The sequence below is a fragment of the Styela clava genome, chromosome 11 (assembly GCF_964204865.1).
Source record: "Styela clava chromosome 11, kaStyClav1.hap1.2, whole genome shotgun sequence".
In the NCBI taxonomy this organism is placed as follows: Eukaryota; Metazoa; Chordata; class Ascidiacea; order Stolidobranchia; family Styelidae; genus Styela; species Styela clava.
Window position 1 is genome coordinate 10,476,063 of NC_135260.1, and position 19,866 is coordinate 10,495,928.

Here is a 19,866-nt window from a genome sequence, read left to right on the forward strand (position 1 = left end):
TAGCATCCATTCCTCTAAAGCTTCGAAATTAACCACGTGCAATAGATTATAAAACCGTGAAGGTGAAGTGGACATAAGTAGACACTGAAATTTTATACTGCAAGGTATTTATTATTAATAGAAAAGTTGCCGTGCGGTTATTTCGTCAATTATGGTGATTCAATATAATTAACGTACTGTAATCTACTAGCAACTCTGTAGAAAAAAAATCTATAGAGTGATTTATCAAATCACTCAACGACTTCATAACGGTGCTTTATGTGTTAACTAAGTGTTTCAAGTGTGTATTCGTGTCATTCACGATCCCTTAAAGTGTACCCTCTTTGAAATGCGTCCTCAACTTCTCCTAATTAATAAAATTGCTTTAGAAATTGCGAAAAATGTCAGTTTGTCCACTGAGACACAAGTCCGTCGTCCAACTCCAAGGCATCAGCATTCTCGCTTTAAAATTCATATTGTTACGTCAAATAGAGGCTTTTATATTTATAGATGGGGTCTGTTCCCTGCTGTCGTTCTGTTTGTGAAACGGATCCAGGACACAAAGTGACAATGGGTAAGTCGCACCGCGTCATTTTTTTATTATCTCAATTTCGATGCTAAAACTTGGTTAATATATGTTCTCACAGCGCAGTTACCTGGTGTCATAATTTCAACGCAAAATAAGCGAATTAGACTACGATAGTACCGGTATACCATACTCACACTTCCGTTTTCACGGAATCACGGAAGACTCAAACTTTTTATACCTTGGTTGAATGGAAATTTTCTATATCCGATCCAACGAAATTAATCAAAACCCTGAATATTTTTTAACGTTAACTTAACGCTAGTGTTAACCTGTTTTACTCTATTTTGAAAATAAATATCGTTATGAAGAACCTCCATAAGGCAAATCGATGTTTAATAAATATTCTATTCTGTTATTAGGTGAAAACATATATTCACACTAATCCATGTCACTATTATTTCAAGTACGCAGCAAAGCCTGGTTTATTCCAGATGGGGGATAATACTCATGAATCACAAAATTCAGATTTTTTGGATAATGATAGAAATAGTGTTATAGTTGATCTTTTGCCTATATTCGCTATGCATATGGTGAATATTTTGAGAAAAGAAACAAACTGCGCTTCAATGGTATTTTCTTTAATATATTGCATACTATCTTTGTTTTTTAGGTGGGGGTGCGTCTAAAAATTCAAAACGAGTCTCAAATCGAACAGATGTGAATGGAGAAAAGACTCTGTCAATGCCATTTGCTAACACAAAGGAGCACGTCAGTGCAATGCTGCAAAGTCTCTCCAGTTTTCAAAGAAATAATGAATTCTGTGATCTGAAGTTACAAGTTGTGGGTCAGATTTTGTTTATTTATTATGATTTTATCCAGTAATCCCATTTTTTACGTTGTAAATACCAATTTGATGATTTAGCCAATCGGCACATTTATCTTAGAGTCATTTTGCCCACAATTTATATGCATTTCCATGACCGATTAAATTTAATTCACGGAGGTGCTGTGTAAGATAAGTGTCTCATTTTATTAAGCTATAAAAATTAATGTAAATTCGAGCTCATGGATAAGCAAACTATAAGTTCATGATTTGGGAACACTCCAATCGAGACTGAGAAACATTCATATACCTTCATCATGATAACCGTGTAATTCTTCTTTCGTTTTTGAGTGTTTCGTTGACAAGAGTAAACTTTACAGAAAATCTTCTCATTGCCCAACCGTAATTTACATGATTATTGGTAATAGACTATCGTATTATACTTACGGTTTTAATTGTAAATGAACTAGAATATAATCATTTCTGAAATCCAAATATGACCACGAATCGCGAATAAAACGAATTGCTTGTCTTTTTTTTTAAAAAAAGGGCAAAAAATACCTTCACAGAACATTCCCACCATATTCGTTTGTAATATTCGTTTTTGCTTTGCCACCAAGAACTGTCTATAATTGTATAATATGTAAACTAACTTTTCTAACTAGCGCATCAATAAAGAACTAAATAAATTTATAAGCAGTTCGAGTATTATTCATACACATTATATATATGTATATTTACAGATAAAGAAACTCGACAGCAAAAAACTTGTTTTGTGCACAAGTGTATCCTGGCTGCATGTAGTGGTTACTGCAAAGAAAAGCTGGAAGCCGACAAGCAACCAGGAGGTGAGACAGAGCTTTGCCTGTAGATATCAGTAAACCTACCTAAATAGACAATTGAGCCAATGTAGTGACAATAGTCCAGTGGTGGCCAACCAGCTTCTCGCAAGCTGCTCTTTTCGATTTGGGTATTTTAAGGAAAAAATAACTACGACTCATCATGTTCCGATTAAACATATTATGATTCGTCGTGCATTCTTCTTTTACGTTGAAGATAGCGCCTTCATTTACTTGACCATAAAATCTTCCATTATTACGCCACAATCAAATTCTCTGTTATGAGGCGCGTCTACTGCACTACAACAGCTGTCGTAATCGTATCGAAAATGATGTTCAGCGACAAACGCGCAATTTACTCGTTTGGGTCAACATACATTTGCGAATCTGTGTTTTCCATCCTAAAACACGTGAAATCAAAGAATTTATCTGTTCTGACTGACACACATGTAAAATAACTGATTTGATTGGCTGCAACGACATGCAAGCCAAATTTAGAGAGGGTTGTTCAATCCAAGGAATGCAAGAAGTCCAACTAATTAGCTTCATAACAATGAATGGCTTGTAAATTTCTGTCATAATCATGTTGGTTAGTGACATTTACAATAAACTAGCATTCTAGCAGAGCTGAATATTAGTAAAATATATCTGATGTTCATGTGTCTTCTTGATTACAATGCTGCTATTCGCGGTAATAAAGTACGAAATGTGCCTTTTGGTCTCTTACTGGTTGGCCACCCCTTGCACTAGTCCATTAGGGCTTTACATGAATGGAAATGTTGGCGCTCCCAAAAGGTACTTCAGAATCTCTGAAAATCAATGGATTGTCATGCTATAGCGTGTACCACTGTAAGCTATGTCATATACAGACGCATTCATTGAATCTAGCGTTTTAGTCTCATAGTTCCATTTGAGATTTTAATAGATTCATTTTTGATGCAAGCCATGTATTTTCAGTTTAAATTGAGTTAGAGTAGATATTTTCCCTTTTTCGATGCACATTGCGTTTGAAAAATATAAAATTATATTTATACCAGTTTGTGGCATTCCTGCATTTGTTTTGTTTTAAAAACTTAGTTGGCAAACTATATAGCGATAATAGGAATCACTTCTTGTGTAGGGATTGAAAAACTTTGCTATACTTCTGCGAGTATAGTTCTAGTTGAAATTTTTTTTTATCATTAGGCATCTCATAAATGCCTATAATGTTTCGCGATGACGAAAGAAGAGTTTTTAAATGAGTATCACGGCACATATAAAAAGTGTTGTGAATCAGGTGACGCAAGCTTCTTCCTGTATATCTGGGCTATTTTAGCAAAATAATGGACGGTGATGTCATTGCACTCATGTTATGGAAGAAGAATAGAATCCGACCGAATATGACTAGAATCAATTAACACGGTCATGTACTGACTAGCATGCCGATTTTTAATGCTTTGAATTTTTCGGAAGTGACATATCGTGACGTCATCCAACGAATCGTCATTATTAACTAGCCTTACAGTGCGTGGCAAGTTTTCATCTGACGCTTTGCACGTCGTTCTTCAGTCTAATTTGCATATTTCGAAAATGGCTTGTTATTATCATTTAAGCTGCTTATAACTGGCGTATGGTATAGGCATACTGTTTTTTGTTACAATTTTTAAAAATTCATACTATTCTCCAAATGTCATTATTTGTTACATTACCCTACCGGTTCTATATAAATGCCTGTGAATGGATGCAGTTTATACGCAGCAAAATGTGATTTTGTGATACTTGCATTTACACCAAAACAGTGGGCCCCAACTGTTCAAGCCTCATGACTCCCTTCCGGCGACCTTTAGCACCCATGACCTTCCTGTTTATCATTCCTGTGGTATTTGTAGTGCTATTTTGATTGGTGGATTTCAAATCTCATTGTGTCCGAACAATTCACGCGCAAAAAATTGAAAACACCTTGTGAAATAACCTTATCCAGCAATGAAACTAGGAAAAAGGGGGGATTTTCTTGTGAAATGAGTTTTGCGTCTAGCATTGAGCCCGCCCGTCGACTACTCCGGGGTTAACTGGGGCCCTCGTTTGGGAACCGCTGCCCTAAAACATATATATTCATTATCAATATTGGGCATTTAATATTCCTCACCCATATACTTTTTTTAGAAAGTGGGACAAAAGAAGTAATACTCTCTGGCACATCAAATCAAATCACCAAGGATAATCAACTCATCCTCTCAATTGAATTTCCCATCCCCGGAAGAATTGTTGACCTCGTCATTAAATACCTATACACCGCTGATCTTGATTTAAAAGTCAAGGATATACCTGATGTACTTGAGGCAGCTGTACGTTTGAAAATACCTTCGTTGAAAAAGCATTGCGTATGGGGACTTCATAACGGGTATGTTGGACTTTTTTATTGAAAGTATTTTTCCGATTGTAAATAATATACATAGATCTGAATTGCAAGGATGTATAGAGTGTTCATAAAGTCTCAAAAAATTTAAAATTGCAAATAAAATTTATCGATACCATATATTGTTTTGGCCTTCACAGATGTATTAAATGAAGTAAAAAATACCTAAACAATTACTGATACTGTATATTGAGAACAGACTTCATAACAAAATTGAAATTGTAAAAGGACTTTATGGACACCCTGTATATGAAAAATAAATCAATACTCAAATATGGGAACAAAAAACAATGTCACTTAAACATGTACCGCTCGATGAGATCTACCTCCTTCAGGGTGAAACAAGCGCCTGACACTACATAAGAAATATTACCTAAAGTTGAAAGTTCACCTAATAAAATAGTCATTTAGAACAGGCTTCCATTTTTTAAAGTCGCGACTCCTTCCAATATATTACAATTTTCGCGACCTTCTGTTCCGAAAAGCGCGTCGCTTCTCGGGTATTACGACCAGAATCGGTATTGTTATGCAAGCGCGCCACTTCTCTGATCCTATGTATTCTCTCGAAATCGTGGGATTCATGTTTTGCACTAGTGTGTTTGCATTAATTGTATTTCGAATCAAAAGTCTAAAAAATCACGATAAATATAGTCATTTGTGTGAAGTTGGTGTACTCTTTGAGGCCCCTAAAATCGTTGCGGGGTCGCGACCCCCAGTTTAAGAAGCCCTGATTTAGAAGACACATAATGTCTTCAATTACTAAAAATTTAGAAGCGACTTGTTCGGTTGCTAAAAGAGACTTTTTGCCCAACGATCTAAATCTCGGCGAGTCGTTTTTGTATTTTGGCTCATATGCATAAATAGGCGCCTTCTTGCGTATGAAACTGTAATGTCGGAGGTGATGCAAGTAATAAACACAAAGAGAGGAAAACAATTTCAATTTTTTTTATTTACAATCATATTGAAAAACAAAAAATTGATGTCATAATATACCACTTGCAAGATTTAAAATCAAAATTGATAAAGAATTAGCCATTGTTAACACCGCATGCTCTGACCCAGGGGTGTGCAACATTTTTTGTCGGCGGGCCATATAACCAACTTCAGATATCTAGCCGGGCCATTCAAAAAATTCAATTTCTTTCGGGTACAAAATGGATTAAAAAAATCTCATCACAAAAAGGCTATAGCTTAGTCTTACAGTAATAAAGGCAAAAAAACGAAAGACTCAAAAGTATGGATTTTAACCCCTGTGTGCGCTTTTTTAAACATATACTGTGAGGTTAGAATTTGATGCTTAGTGGGAAAATATCTGAGTGTTGACAAGGGCCACACTCATTGTCTTGGCGGGCCGGGTTGTGGCCCGCGGGCCGCCTGTTGCACACCCCTGCTCTGACCCTTTGTCATTAGTCAATAAGGGGTTAATATAATAGGGTCAAAGTGATTTTTATCTAAATGCTACTTTAATACAATTCATGATGATACCACTTCATTATTTTGCCTAAACAAAATGGTTTGGTAGACGGGTCTGTTATACAGTGGTTTACATTTGTAAGTTTACCTTAATTAGTCTTGCAGTTCTGTAAGTTTGCAAAAACGTACTCATTGCAAGCGTTATTGTAAATCCTATAATAAAAAAAGCAGTTGCTTAATAATCATGTCACCAATTTGAAAAACAATAACTCAAAACGAGCAAAATATGGCAGGTGTTGACAAGAGTAATTAAAGACGCTGAAAATTTTCTTTGTCGCTGAAATCGAATCGTCTGCAATTTGGATATTCACATAAAAAACTGCACCAGTGCGTTCACATTGTTACGTCACAGTTTGATTTTGACATAGATGTGGTGGCGTGGACGGTTATTTCACAAGGTGATGATCTTTGCCATCAACTTATACTCGGGCCTTGCACGAAAACTTATAATATGAAAGATACGTTTATCGGTGACAATTTAGTTTCCAAATTAAGATATCTGATTTTGGCAGTTAGATGCGTTTACCGCCAGCATTATTGTTTTCTTTAACTACAGATATAATTCATTTGAATGGATGATTTTACGCAATAAATAATTTCGCAACAACGTTAAATTTTTAGACACAATACGAATTCTTTCAATTTTCCACACGAAATTTTCAAAAATTCAAAAACTCAATTTCATAGTATAAATTTTTGAAAATTTGCCAAAATTTAATTGAATGAGATAGTTTTTAATTGAAAGATTTGAATTTAAAGGTAACGAAACCTGCGATTAGCGAATATGCAGCCTTCATTCCAGAAAAGAATCGCTGTAGTTTTTTCTACGTGGCTTCAAACATTCATATATTCGTTATTGTTCTTTTCCGATTCTTCTTTATCCTTGGTTAATTTTTCGATTTCTCCCGCTTCTATTTTTGATGCTCGGTCGACATTAAGTTTTGCTTTATTCTTGTGATGGGTCGCAACAGAGATGTATATTATCGGCAAGATCGAGCTATAGGAAAGATACAGAACTTAGGTGTTTATAAGCTCTTACAAAAAATATTTTACGTAAATAACCACGAATTGTACGTTGTGTCAATTCTTATGAACTAAAGTTTTGTATCAAAAGTCTATTTCAAGTATTGTTGTTGTTACTTTCATTTTCAATATTCACACTCACTAGAGGAGACTGATATACATAATAACCTTAAGATTGAATTTTTTCTTTGTTTATGGGTCATCATGTAACTGTTTGATATACGTAACGGATCCGCATTAACCTACAAAGTCGGCACTGGAAATACTTATACGTTCACCAATTCTACATTGTTTAGCAATAAGGGAATAGACCATATCGGTACATTTTTTGAAATAAATAATACCAATATTTCTCGCTATTGAACTACAGGGTGACCCCAAAATAAAACAGACCCGGATCTTTTGAATATATTCCCGTTAGAACATAATCCCTAGATTATTGGAACTTTTGGGTACAATCATACACTAACAAAAGTTGGGTGTTAAATAAATTTTCTTCTTGTTCGTAGAAGTATATATGAAATTCGTGGGATCTATTTATTTTTGAATCACGCTGTATGTACTGATTCTGACTCTCAGATCAGGGCTACTCAACTGGCGGACCGCGGTCCGAATCCGGACCTTTCGAGTATTGGATTTAGACCGCACCCAATTATTTATTTTGGATCATTAGCCCCATTTTTGAATTTCCTATTATAAAATGACTTTCATAGTTTTGAATATATACGAAAAGAACTATAACATCAAAATAAACAATTTTAATTTGCTACTAATCATTAGTCGGTCGAGGAAGTGCTCGTTTAAGGATGCCGAAATATCATTTCTGGAAAGACCGGACCCAAATAGTTTTAAAGTTTTGTTTGCGGACCTTCGATAAAAATAGTTGAGTAGCCCTGTCTTAGAATATTAGTTAATTCATTTCCGATAATATGTGAACTTATTGCATATTATGTTAGGGTTGTGGGACAACAACTTAATCTTTCCTTTAGGCAGTGGCTTAAGTTATTATTATAAAAAAAACGTTATGGACATACCTGTACAAGATACCTATACACACAAATATGTCCAATGTAATATCACATTGTTTGACATCGGAGTTTGATGACGTCACAATTCTCCAGCAACGACAGGGAAACCAGAAGGCAAAGAATAGACCGGCGTATAATGCTGCCATTCTGAAATCGTTTCTCATATCTTCTTTCTGTTAAATGAAAGAATATTGATTAACTGATTCACAGAAGTAACAGCAACAGGCAGTATTTTTAGTCGAAATCACGACTTGAACTGTGATTTGGGTGTTTCCCCCCCCCCCCCCCTGTGTCACGGTCAAGCACGCTTCTGCATGATCTTTAATTTATAAACTCAAAATTGGATTGACTTAGGCTTTATTCAAGTCACAATTGTCAGAAAACTTATCTAATTTTTGACATTTCAAACCCCCTGACTATAACTTCACTCCGTGATTCATAATCCAGTCACGAAATGAGCTGTTCAGACTGCACACTAAGACTGGCTAAATTTGAATATTTTTTAAATCGAATTGCATTTTTTTTTCGAATCGAACCGAAGTATAAAATATTATTGCGTAGCGTAGTTTCCATTATACAATAAAAGCTACCGCTTTGATCCTGTGATAACATATGTGCAATTAGTACATGTGAAACCCCGCTGCAATTTTCCAGAGATATATTAGGAGACACCATACCTTACTTTTAAAACTCTAATATTAACATATGATTAGATACAGACCTTGGATATATCGATGGATGCAGTTTTCGTTTGTTTGTGTTTTCTTAAAGAATATATTAACGAACAAACGGCCAACATTCCGGGTATAACGAAGTTGATGACTGTATTTAGTTTGATTATAATCGATCCTCCCTCAGATCGTGTCATTGATTGGTTCTGGAGAACATCTGAAAATTTGTAATAGACACAATTCTTTCGCCAATAAGATACCATTGACCATAACACGCGACTTTGCTAAAATTATGTTGTTGTATTAGTTGGTGAATGAGGATGAAGCAGTTTGCATTGAATTATTTTCGTTTTTGGGCATCAACTAATACGGATCTTCGTGCTAAATTGGTTTCATTGTTTGTGATGTCGATTTGACAATGATTCTCTTAAACTACTGGAGCAAGAATGTTATGTACTAGAAGAAAGTAAGCCCTGGAAGGCTTTTCTCATAATAATTTAGACTCGAATTTGCACAATTCCCAGCTGTTTTTATCTTGGTCTTGAAAAACTGCGAAACGGTGAAGTTTTCCAGCGAACGGGGCCGGGTGCACACATTCGTCTAGCATTGGGTATTTTTGGTAGGATGTGATGATAGAAATATTTCCTTTAACTCGGGTTATTCAAATAATAAACTTGCGTTTCAAGTATAATAATAGTGCTAACACAAATACAAGAGAGCTACGCACAAATATATGACCACGTTAGACCAGAGCGAATCAGTCTTTACCGGTATCTTTGACGCTACCGGTACCCTCAAAAAAGTTCTGAATTTCCAGTAGCAAGAATTTTGCATAATCAAAACGTACAGCCAGTCATGACACTGACTAAAATCCGTGTTCCCATGGATAAAAAATAATACAGTAAAATTTTAGACGAAATATCAAATTTCATAGAATTCACGCAAAATTTTGAAATAAATAAAAGTAATAACCTTCTAGCGAAGAAATTAATCTTTAACCACTGAAAATTTCAAAGCAATTGGTCCAGTATTCGAAGAGAAAAGCGATTTTTTAAAAACGTGTCAAAGAACAAGAACAAGAACAACAACAACAACAACAACATAATATTAAAACGACCGTTATGGCCACTAAACGTGTCCAACAAGGGTTTTAAGCCAAAAGGGCGAAACTTAAAAAAATAAAACGGTTTTGATGAAACGAGGAGAAAACATACAGTTTGGATTTTTATTCATCCCATATCCTTTTAGTGAAATAATTTGAATAATATGGTTATAAACTTTGACAGCCAATAAGCTATTTTGAATTTTTTTTTTAAATTTTCAAAATTTTAGCAATTGCCCGTTGTCTCGAATATTTAAATATGAATAATTGTGCTAAATACCAAAAATTTCTATACCTGTCATAACATCGTCGTACATTGCTGCTGGCCACATTGAAGAGAATCCCAATAACCAGAAGAAGTAGCAGAAAATCTGAATATAATATATTGAGGGTTACACTAATTAGAAAATTTATTTTTCAAACTAAAACCATAAGTTTTTTGACCCATTAAAATTTTTTTTAGTCAAATAGAACTAAATTTGTTTGAATCTAAATTAAATGGAGTGAGATATTTGGTAGCTAGCTGGTCAATGTCATTCATTCCATTAAACTTCTAATGGGGCGGATCGGTGCCAATGTTCCGGCATTAGCTCAGTGCGAAAGTCGCTCGTTGTTACGTGCAAAATTTAATTTATGTAGGCTGATGTGATATCCCGTTGTATTTACCTTTCTTTTTCCTTTAGTTGGTTTTTTTTCTGTGCTCGCAAATTCCGCTGCACGTGTTTGCATCAAGTATATCAACTGAAAAGCCAAAATTGTTGTTGCCGAAGCTTCTACCACGCTGAGAAACTGCAATACATAGTTAAAAATGTTCACAAATGCTATTTACTGGTTATTTCAAAATTTAATATCGGTTCGCTGAACAGCTTCATCTCAGACAGACAGACAGACAGGACATCTTCAATTCTCTCCTTTATTCGTGTTCTAAAACGTAGTACCAGCAAGAACGTACCCTATAAAAACCATTGCCAAGCTCCCAGGATCCATGAAATCTTGCAGCAACGCTGAAGGGCAAGGGCAGGAGTAAGAGTATATTTGCTAGGAATATATGGAGAAAATTGTGATAATGTCGATCAATTTTTCTATTTGCAGCGGCTAGAAGGTATCCCTGTGAAAAACATAGACCGGTTTATATTACAGATGTACTGATATACACGATATACATGAAAATATTCTATTTAATAGAAGATAATCATATATCTATTTAATATGACAGTTATCAAATACGGCTACCGACAAAAATTATTATTCCGAATTTCATATTAAGATTTTATCGAATGTCATACGATAATGTGCCCGTTAATTATAATAAAAAAAATTGTGAAATATAGGGAGTTTATAGAAGTAATACCTATCTAGTCGCGTCCTCGTTTACAATATAGGGAATATTTGGAATCAATCAGTCCATTTCGGATGAGAGCGATTTCATCACGAAACAGCGACAACAATTTAGCAATAACGATCCATATGTGCATTTAGTGTTCAATAATAAGGCACGTTGGTGTTTGGCAAAACATGTAATCGTCAAATATCTTGTCACCAAGCTATGATTTACGGTTCTAGGAAAATTCGCTGCAAAAAATTCCGTAGTAGGAAATCTTACCACACGACATTTCGCCACATAGGACAAATCACCGCAAGAGCATTTTGCTGTGAAACAAGTATTTGTGATAAAAACATGTAAGGTTTTTGTAGTATCTTTCTATTTAAAAAAGATTCGTTATTAACGGCATAAACTGTTTTTGTCACAAATACTTGTTTTATCGCAAAATGCTCTTGTGGCGATTTTTCATGCGACGAAAAATACCTGTGGCGACATTTCTTGCAGAGAGATTTCCCGTGGCGAATTTTCCGGACATGGTGACTTACCACTATGTTCGTGAAAATCCCGATCACAAAAAGTAGAATGAAAATCACTGAGACCCACGTCATACATGGGGAATCTTTGTTTTTGCAATCCTCATTCATCATAGATACTGTTGTGGTATCGTCTATATATAGATAGTCGATAGTTGTGGAATATTCATCACTAAAGAATCACAATTTGATTATAGGCATGATTTATTTACATTGCAACGCAAACACATACAAACAAAAAGAACTACGCACAAATATAGAGACGTATAGGGAAGGGAAATACTATTATATATATGTCGACGACTATTTGAAAGCAATCTGTGCAAAACCCAAGCAGTAGCGATAATTTTTGAAATCCGACAAAATTTGAGTAAGACCACCAGATTTTCCGGAGAAATCATAGGAGGGAATCTATAATAAATAATGGGTACGCCCGAAGTATGTGAAACAAGATGGCGGACAGGGGAACGTAGTATGTGTATCAGGTTAGGATGAGGCCGTCATTTCAGGTACAAATACTACGGAAGTCGCTTGGCTCGTCCCCGAACTCGTAATAGAATAAAGAAAATTGGAATGAAATTATGCACTAACCCTAAACTGGTACACATACTACGTTCCGGTGTCCGCCATCTTAGTTCACATACTTCGGGAGTACCCTATTATGTATATGTAGGCGACTATTCAAGACCAGCAGTAGCGATGATTTTTTGAAATCCTACAAAATTGGAGTTGAAGCCCCAGGTTTTCCGGAGAAATTATAAGAGGGAATCTATAATAAATAATGTATAGATTTTAGAGACATTTCCCTCTTTGCATACTGAGACTTTGTAAGTGATTGGTTCATTAGCTAATTTATAGTAAAGCAAACAAATACTTACATTTCAGCAGTATTTTCTGCACCGCTTCCAACAATAACATCATTCGATATATCAAAATCGTTGACATCAATACCGAAGCCGTACCCAATGGCCATGGGTAACATTGGTAATGTCATGCCATTAATGTCTGGGGCTGGTAAATTATATTCCAACATTTTAGAGAGACAATTGCTGTGAATTTTTAATTCGTTAATCTGCGTAAAAAAAATTGTTCGCAATGGTTATTCAGTATGGCTCAACAGGGCGGTCATTTTACTTCTAATACATAAATACGCATTGCTTATAAGCACCAAAACTGATATATACAATAAATAGCGCAATATGAGAGGTATCCAAAATCCATATATGCAAAACGTCACGGGCAAATTGTGCACAAATTGTTCTATAATATTATTGATTTCATTCGTAACGACGCATGTTACCATCGCACTAATACGAGCAATTGTATTTTCCTCACTGGCACGAATTTATTCGATATAGATAGATCTTAGCCTCGGAGTCGCGATTTTCTGAAATTTAACGATGTTATATTGCAATATATATAAAAAAAAAATTGCATTATTATTACTTCATCTACTATAAACCAATGAATGAATATTGAGGTATTGAATATGATAAATATTGAATATAACTTTCACATTGAGGAATTTTTCGACTATCATTTCTTACAAATTTTGTTCTTCGAGAATTCTCTGAGCTGTGTTGCGATAATCAAAATAAAACTGTGAATATAAATTCATTTGTATCTTGAGCGACACAAAACTAAACCGGCTAGCGGTGCTGATTTTTGATTGCTTTCGATTACTCTCATTCCTGTTTGTTTTCTCGTGATAAATTACTGTTTCAATACCGGCTCAATTGGCAAAAATATTTTATGATTGCGAATTCAGTCGAAGAAAACAGTACAAGTTCCCGTTCGAATTTGCTCTTTTCAGAATGATATGTATTTTTTATTTTTAATTACAAAATTGGGTTTGAAAGACCTTGTTGCTAAAGCATTTAACTTTTAAAATGTCAGTATTTTTTAATTGCGCTTTAGATCTAATCATTAGCGTATTTGTCTTCTTTTAATGGGTAATTTTTGTGTTTTGAAATAACGATCATAATTTAATAGTTGCGAAAACTTTAGATCTGGAACAAAAGTTTCCATTACATTTGAACCCATGTACATTTGAACCCACGACAGTTGCACCTGCATGCTGTTGCATCTATGGAATTTTTTTTTGTTTTACCGATATTTGAACCCATACTAACCATAACCCATGGGTTTTAGCACCCGCATATAGATTGAACCCGCGGATATACATATGGGTTCAAATATACGTGGTTTCAAATGTACGGTCACCAAAACAAAAGCTTATTTTGTTATAAGTAATAAATTTGGCATACCTTGCATAAATTTAGTAATTCAATATTTTATATAACGCGTGTTGTATTACATTTTCATATACAATTGGCTATTTTGGTGCTGACAAATTTCCCACCTTGACCAAAATAATGGGATAATTCCCCTCTGCATATCATCTATCGTAGAAGTAAATCCTATATCATATTACATGCCTTCATTGATATGAGACAGTCACAGGCAAATCTGACGATAAACTCGAACCAAATAAGGTCGTCAATAAATCGTGAAGGCCCGGTTAGATTGCGTTCAATTCACTTGTTTTTTTAATATTATTATTATAGTTTTAAAAATATAAAATTTATATAGCAGTACCAGTCTTATCCAAATGCTTGACATCACAAAAGTGCATCGCAATCTTTATTGTTCGCCAAATCAAACCCCATTTTTTCAATACACGGCTAGGCAGGTATTTTGAATACATAAACCTCCGTGAGTTTGTCATTGTGCCATGAGTCACTCAATGTACAGTTTCTAATAATTCTTATCAATACTATGAAGTGAACAGCGGTGAGCTAATACACATACGCAAGCACTTTCGATTGAACTTACTGTAATTCAGTGTCAGCACAATTGAAAAATCATTCTGTAAGCGTTTTTCATATTTGCAAGTAATCAAACCAAGAACACTACTGTATAGTATATTAAATATAATTCATTACATGGAAAATATGTACGTACTTCTTGCGTTTTTACATTCAAATATCTATTTTTGCGTTTGAAATACACTGAGAATGGTTACAGAAAGTACACAACCCAACTTTGTTTGTCCTGTACATTCATCTCATTTTATGCTTGACATTTGAGAGGAGTTACGAATAGAAATCTTTTATTCCCGGTTCAACAACTTGCAAAAACGAAAAGGGCATACCTGAAAAATACCAACCATGTCCACGCATTAAAATATTTCTGTTAAACCGAAGTCGAATATTTAAAAAAAAAAAATTTCCGCCATTCCTGAGACTATGCCACAACGAGTGCAGCGATTTTCAAACACTTAGGAGTAGGGATAGATATAAATAGTCTCAATTCTCGTTTAAATGCTCGCCTCCGCAGAATATACTCTCGATTAATTCCACTCAGTCTAACTGGCATCTTTTGTACAAAACCCCCGCCGCTATTACTAAATGTGAGATTTGAGAAAAACACCTTCTTCACGTTTTATAATAAAAAGCTGTAATTAACCCGTTAGGATTCGGAGTTATTATAAAAATTAAATTTCCAGTGCAATCTGTATTGTATACCCTACCTGGATAATTTCTACCCGTACTTTTTTTATATTTTGAGCGGTGGCGTGGATGTTTTTTTTTTGCGCAGTTTTACTACAAATTATTCTCTATAACTTACCTCCGCAGTGTACAATCGCGCTACTATATTCTATTATTCTATAACCAGCCAAAACGCGAATCAAGGCTCGTTATACCTGACTTCGACCTGATTAATATAATGAAAGAGAGTATTTCGCTTATCTCAGATGCGAGTCTGCATAATTGCTTTGTTCAGGTTCTCGAGTATCCGTCAAACGCAGCAGTCGCATGCGGATCATCTGGAAACGCCTGCAAACAATAATGCGCTGTCACTTGAAAATACATTCTAATCCCTTTTCATGCAAAACTAAAACATATGTCATACGCTTTTCCTTGTTTGCTATATTGAATAATGGATTATTAAATACCCATGACTAAACTCATCCTCCAGACGTTCGTGTCATGTTCTGAGAATTCCAAAATCTGTTATCAAAATCAAACGTGTTATGCATAAAGTAAGTATTTTCGTATAGTACTTGTTAGTTTGAACATTTTTTAAGTTTCGAATAATCAAGTCTACATGATAGAACATTTTTTTTTTCAATTTTTACTGAGGATTGGATCGTTGAAGCTTCCAACCTCGCATAAGGTGACAACATTTGCGAATGTTTACCGGATTTTCCTCTGTACCTGGTCGCGCACAAGCCAATAAGGATTTTTTTAAATGCACGAAAGAGACTAAATGTGAAATTATCGCTTCATAATACTTTACGAAAAAGTTACAATATTCAGTTTTAGCGATAACGTGGCAGTTGATTCCCTTACCAGGACTTCACATTGTATGAAGATTTTTTCAATCTCTGGATATCCAAGCAATATGTACAAAATACATGTACTATTTTGTAATTGTCCCGCCTTTAACTTTCCTAGCTTAGGTTAAAAAAAATTATAGGTTAGATTAGGTGACAAACACTATTTCTTCAGAAAAAAAAAACTGCGCTAAATATTGAGAATTGAACCAACCTAACCAAGAATAAACAGAATCATAGGAGAATCAATGAATAGGAAAATAACAAGATCTACCTCGATTATTTTGTACTGCCGAAAACAACGATTACGAAAAAACAAATATTTTCTGCTACTCAAAATTTGTGATTTTTTTTATCTGTATGTAGATTTACCAAGAAGCGAAAAAAATGAAAAACATACGTAAACGTAGTAGCCCTCGACGGAGTAGCCATTCGATTGATGGTCGCAATCATATATCCATTTCTATTCCTAACTGTAGTCAGTCACGTATCGGCGTCCCCGAGTGAACTTGACTCATTCTCATATCAAGCTTTTATAACGTACTGTGCGAACTCGATAAATAGGTTCATCAATCATAATACTCGCGTTTAATCAGTTCAAAACAAACCTGACGGGCCCACTTGCTTATACCATTCCTTCATGTGTCGCGCGTCAAGGGAAATTCCAAACTTTCTGCAGTAACTAGTAAACGAGCAACAGAAGACCAAGGTTGCTTTGTACCGCGGGAGGAACGGAAGTATTAGTAGGCCGATATGCGAATAGCGCCTTTTTGTATTCGTGTTTTGTCGACTATTGCTTTTTGGGAGGCAGCCAAGTTGTTGTTGCATATTATCATACAATCATACTTGTTCGGTGAACATTTAAAATGGTTGGGAGACTTATTAGTGTTCCAATCATGGCCGAAGCTGGTCAAAATATTTCAGTACTTTTTGCCTGCGTAAGATCGCAATATTTACTTCCTTGATCTTGTTAGTGGGTGTGTTATGGGATTGGTGTTTCCAATATCGCTCAATTCCGCGAAACGCAATACCTAGCTAAACCACCGACTTGGGCACTTGATGCATTATAAATTGTAAAAGTCACAAAATTTAAATTTATGATTTCGATACTGTTTTACGTCACAATAAAGCTGATATACAATTTACAAAACCCTAGAATTTTGCAATGTATCGACTATTTCTATCAGCTCTTTGTGGGCATAAGGGAGCTCTTGTTGGAAATTAGAAAGTGGTTTACTTTTATCATTATTGATACAATTAGATTACTTGCGAGGGAAACTGGTTGCGGGGAAACGTTGTATTTGATAAATAAATAAAAAATAAACAATTAATTAAAATAGTGTACCAACTGAAAGATGATATAAAGCGCCAAAGGACGCGTATTTCTTGATGTCGTCTTCGCACACAACAAAATGAATCCCATATAGCCCACAGGAAATTTTAAAACAAAATAAAAGTAGTAGCCATCCAGCGAAATATACAATCGTCAATCGATAAAAATTTGCAAAGCAATTGGTCCTGTAGGTAATTGTGACAATAAGAGAAAAATACTAACAACAACATAATAACAAAACAATCCATTCCGAGTCCAACAAGAGAGCTCGAATAAATGGACACGAAAATTAAATAATTGATATGACTCCCGGCACTCTGGCACAAATGATAAGTTTTACCGAATGCCATCGAAACGAATGTCATACAGAGGGAGGCGTGCACGTGTATTATACAAACCATCTAAATTTGGAGTAGAAAAACTTATTAAAAATTACAAAATTAAAGTAGTTCTAGCAACTTTTTTCATTTTTATGCTTAAAAACTTGCAATCCATTGACATAGACCTATTAGCTGAGGAGAAGAGCGATTTTTTTCACAAAAACAACAACAACGACATAAATATAAAAAAAAATATCCATATCCACTCTGCGTATAATAGATTGATTATTTCGATGGATAACCATAGTCAAACAAGGAATGAATAAAAATTACAAACGGGTAGACAAATCACAGATCGTTCGTGCCAGCAAGTTTAAAAATCAGAAATGCAGGGTCAATGCCTCTTGGAATGGAAGGTTTTTCAATCCCATTTTTTCCTGCGATGTTCTGCTGTGGGCAGTTTCTCACATGTACTGTGACCTAATGGTCAGTAAACTTGATCAATATTTGATAATATTTTATAAGGGCTTTTCACATCTGAGTGGATGCTTGCGATCGTACTTTAGGCCAATTTCATTCCGATTTTCCTTAATTTATTTCGATTACGAGTGCGGGGACTGTCTGTGTTAGCCAAGTGAATATACAACTGCCGATAGGTTTCAGTCACTTTACACGACTTGATGTAAAGTAGGCCAACAAAATTAGTTACTTCCATATTGGTAAACACACTTCTCCAGCGCCAATTTTTTTAGTCGTTTGGATATTCGAATAAAAGCATGAAATCAAAAATCAATTATTTGGACAAAATGATAAGTGATTTCAAACCACCTTCATTGTGTTGCAGAAAATGTTAGAGTCTCTGAATCACTTTTCCTCCACGATCAGATTTCATTGGGCATTTCCCTTTTTGGTTTGTGCTGAAGTATGCAATTTCTACATGCAAATTTAAACAGTTGTCATCTGACTTTTCAGCTTGGAGAACAGAAAATAAATAAAATGAAAGCGAATTTGAATAATCGTTCGTCGATGTTATGAGCTGAGTTCTATTCTGTTATTGTTCCACCACCAGTTTTCTTCTGTTATGATCATCAACCTTGGTTTTTTGCGTCACCCTTCACTGTGAAATGCCAGCTTTATGTTTTTCCCTATTTTGTGTTTATATCTGTATTTTCAGTTTGTTGAAAAAAAACGACTGACTAATTGACTTCTGTCCTGTTTGGGTTATAGCAGGGGTCACCAAACTACGGCCCGCGGGCCGGATCCGGCCCGCGGCGTCATTTTATCCGGCCCGCAATAACACGCAAAAATGGCTTAATTTTTTTCCAAGGAAGATTTCCCCGAGCATCGGTCTTCCTTGTTTATTTCGTAACATTGACCAATCAGCAAGATGCAAAAAAACGTGACGTAATAAAAAGCCTCTTCGCATCTCAGCTCAGATAACTTTTGTCATCCTGACAGATTTCCAGTCGTGGTTGTAAACAATACTTCGTTTTTGCGACTTTGAATGCTATTCGTTAGTTTTTGATTGTGTTTCGGAAATTTAAGTATGAATCAAATAAGTCAACAATCATTTGCATCCTTAGGAGTTGTAGTTTTAATAGTAGTAATAAAAAATTAGTCTAGTAATAGCTGTGAAAAAATAGGCTAAAATTCTCTACCGGTACGCAACGTTTTCTGCGAAAGATGCACTTGTATACTCGTGGCGCGTGCTTTCGACGAAACTGTTTACGTTTCTTGTGCTAAAATAAATGTTGAATGTGCATTTTGCGCTAACAGTACTATAATCCCTCGCGTACTGCTCCAATTTCATAAGACACACTAACTTTTGTACTGCTCAAATGCGGATATTCATGTAGTATGTTACAAAAAAAATTATTTAAGTTCATCCGATTTAAATAAAAACTGCGCCAGTGGATAGATCTGAGTGAAAATAGAAAACAGTACCAAGTTTATAAAAAAACGGTCAAGAAATAACCGAGATATCGGAATTTTAGTACCGCCCGACAGGGCAATTATTTTCATAAGGATTGTATTACTTTTTTGATAAGAACTGTAATAAATATGAAAAAAAAAAACACATGTCAATAACTAATATTGAGACTATTTCGGGATTTTATTCTGGCAACGGTCATTGACACCGCCGAAAGATCGTCGC

At 35.1% G+C, this 19,866-nt stretch overlaps 2 protein-coding genes across 2 annotated transcripts in view; one reads left to right on the forward strand and one right to left on the reverse strand.

Annotated features, from left to right (window-relative positions):
- Positions 1-411: 411 nt before the first annotated feature.
- LOC120347156 (kelch-like protein 13) overlaps positions 412-19,866 on the forward strand; it is a 30,312-nt gene continuing 10,857 nt past the window's right edge. Inside the window, exons 1-4 of the mRNA XM_039417029.2 lie at positions 412-553; positions 1,179-1,352; positions 2,075-2,179; positions 4,313-4,550. Of these exons, the coding sequence (XP_039272963.2) occupies positions 490-553; positions 1,179-1,352; positions 2,075-2,179; positions 4,313-4,550 (581 nt within the window). The 5' untranslated portion in view covers positions 412-489. The remainder of the gene's footprint in view (positions 554-1,178; positions 1,353-2,074; positions 2,180-4,312; positions 4,551-19,866) is intronic.
- LOC120347195 (uncharacterized) lies at positions 5,497-13,127 on the reverse strand. The gene is made up of 8 exons (XM_039417093.2): positions 12,598-13,127; positions 11,732-11,891; positions 10,815-10,970; positions 10,529-10,651; positions 10,158-10,233; positions 8,811-8,977; positions 8,096-8,262; positions 5,497-7,035 (listed from the first exon to the last, which is right to left on the reverse strand). Exons 1-8 carry the CDS (start codon positions 12,750-12,752, stop codon positions 6,873-6,875), a joined length of 1,167 nt encoding a protein of 388 aa, XP_039273027.2. The 5' UTR covers positions 12,753-13,127; the 3' UTR covers positions 5,497-6,872.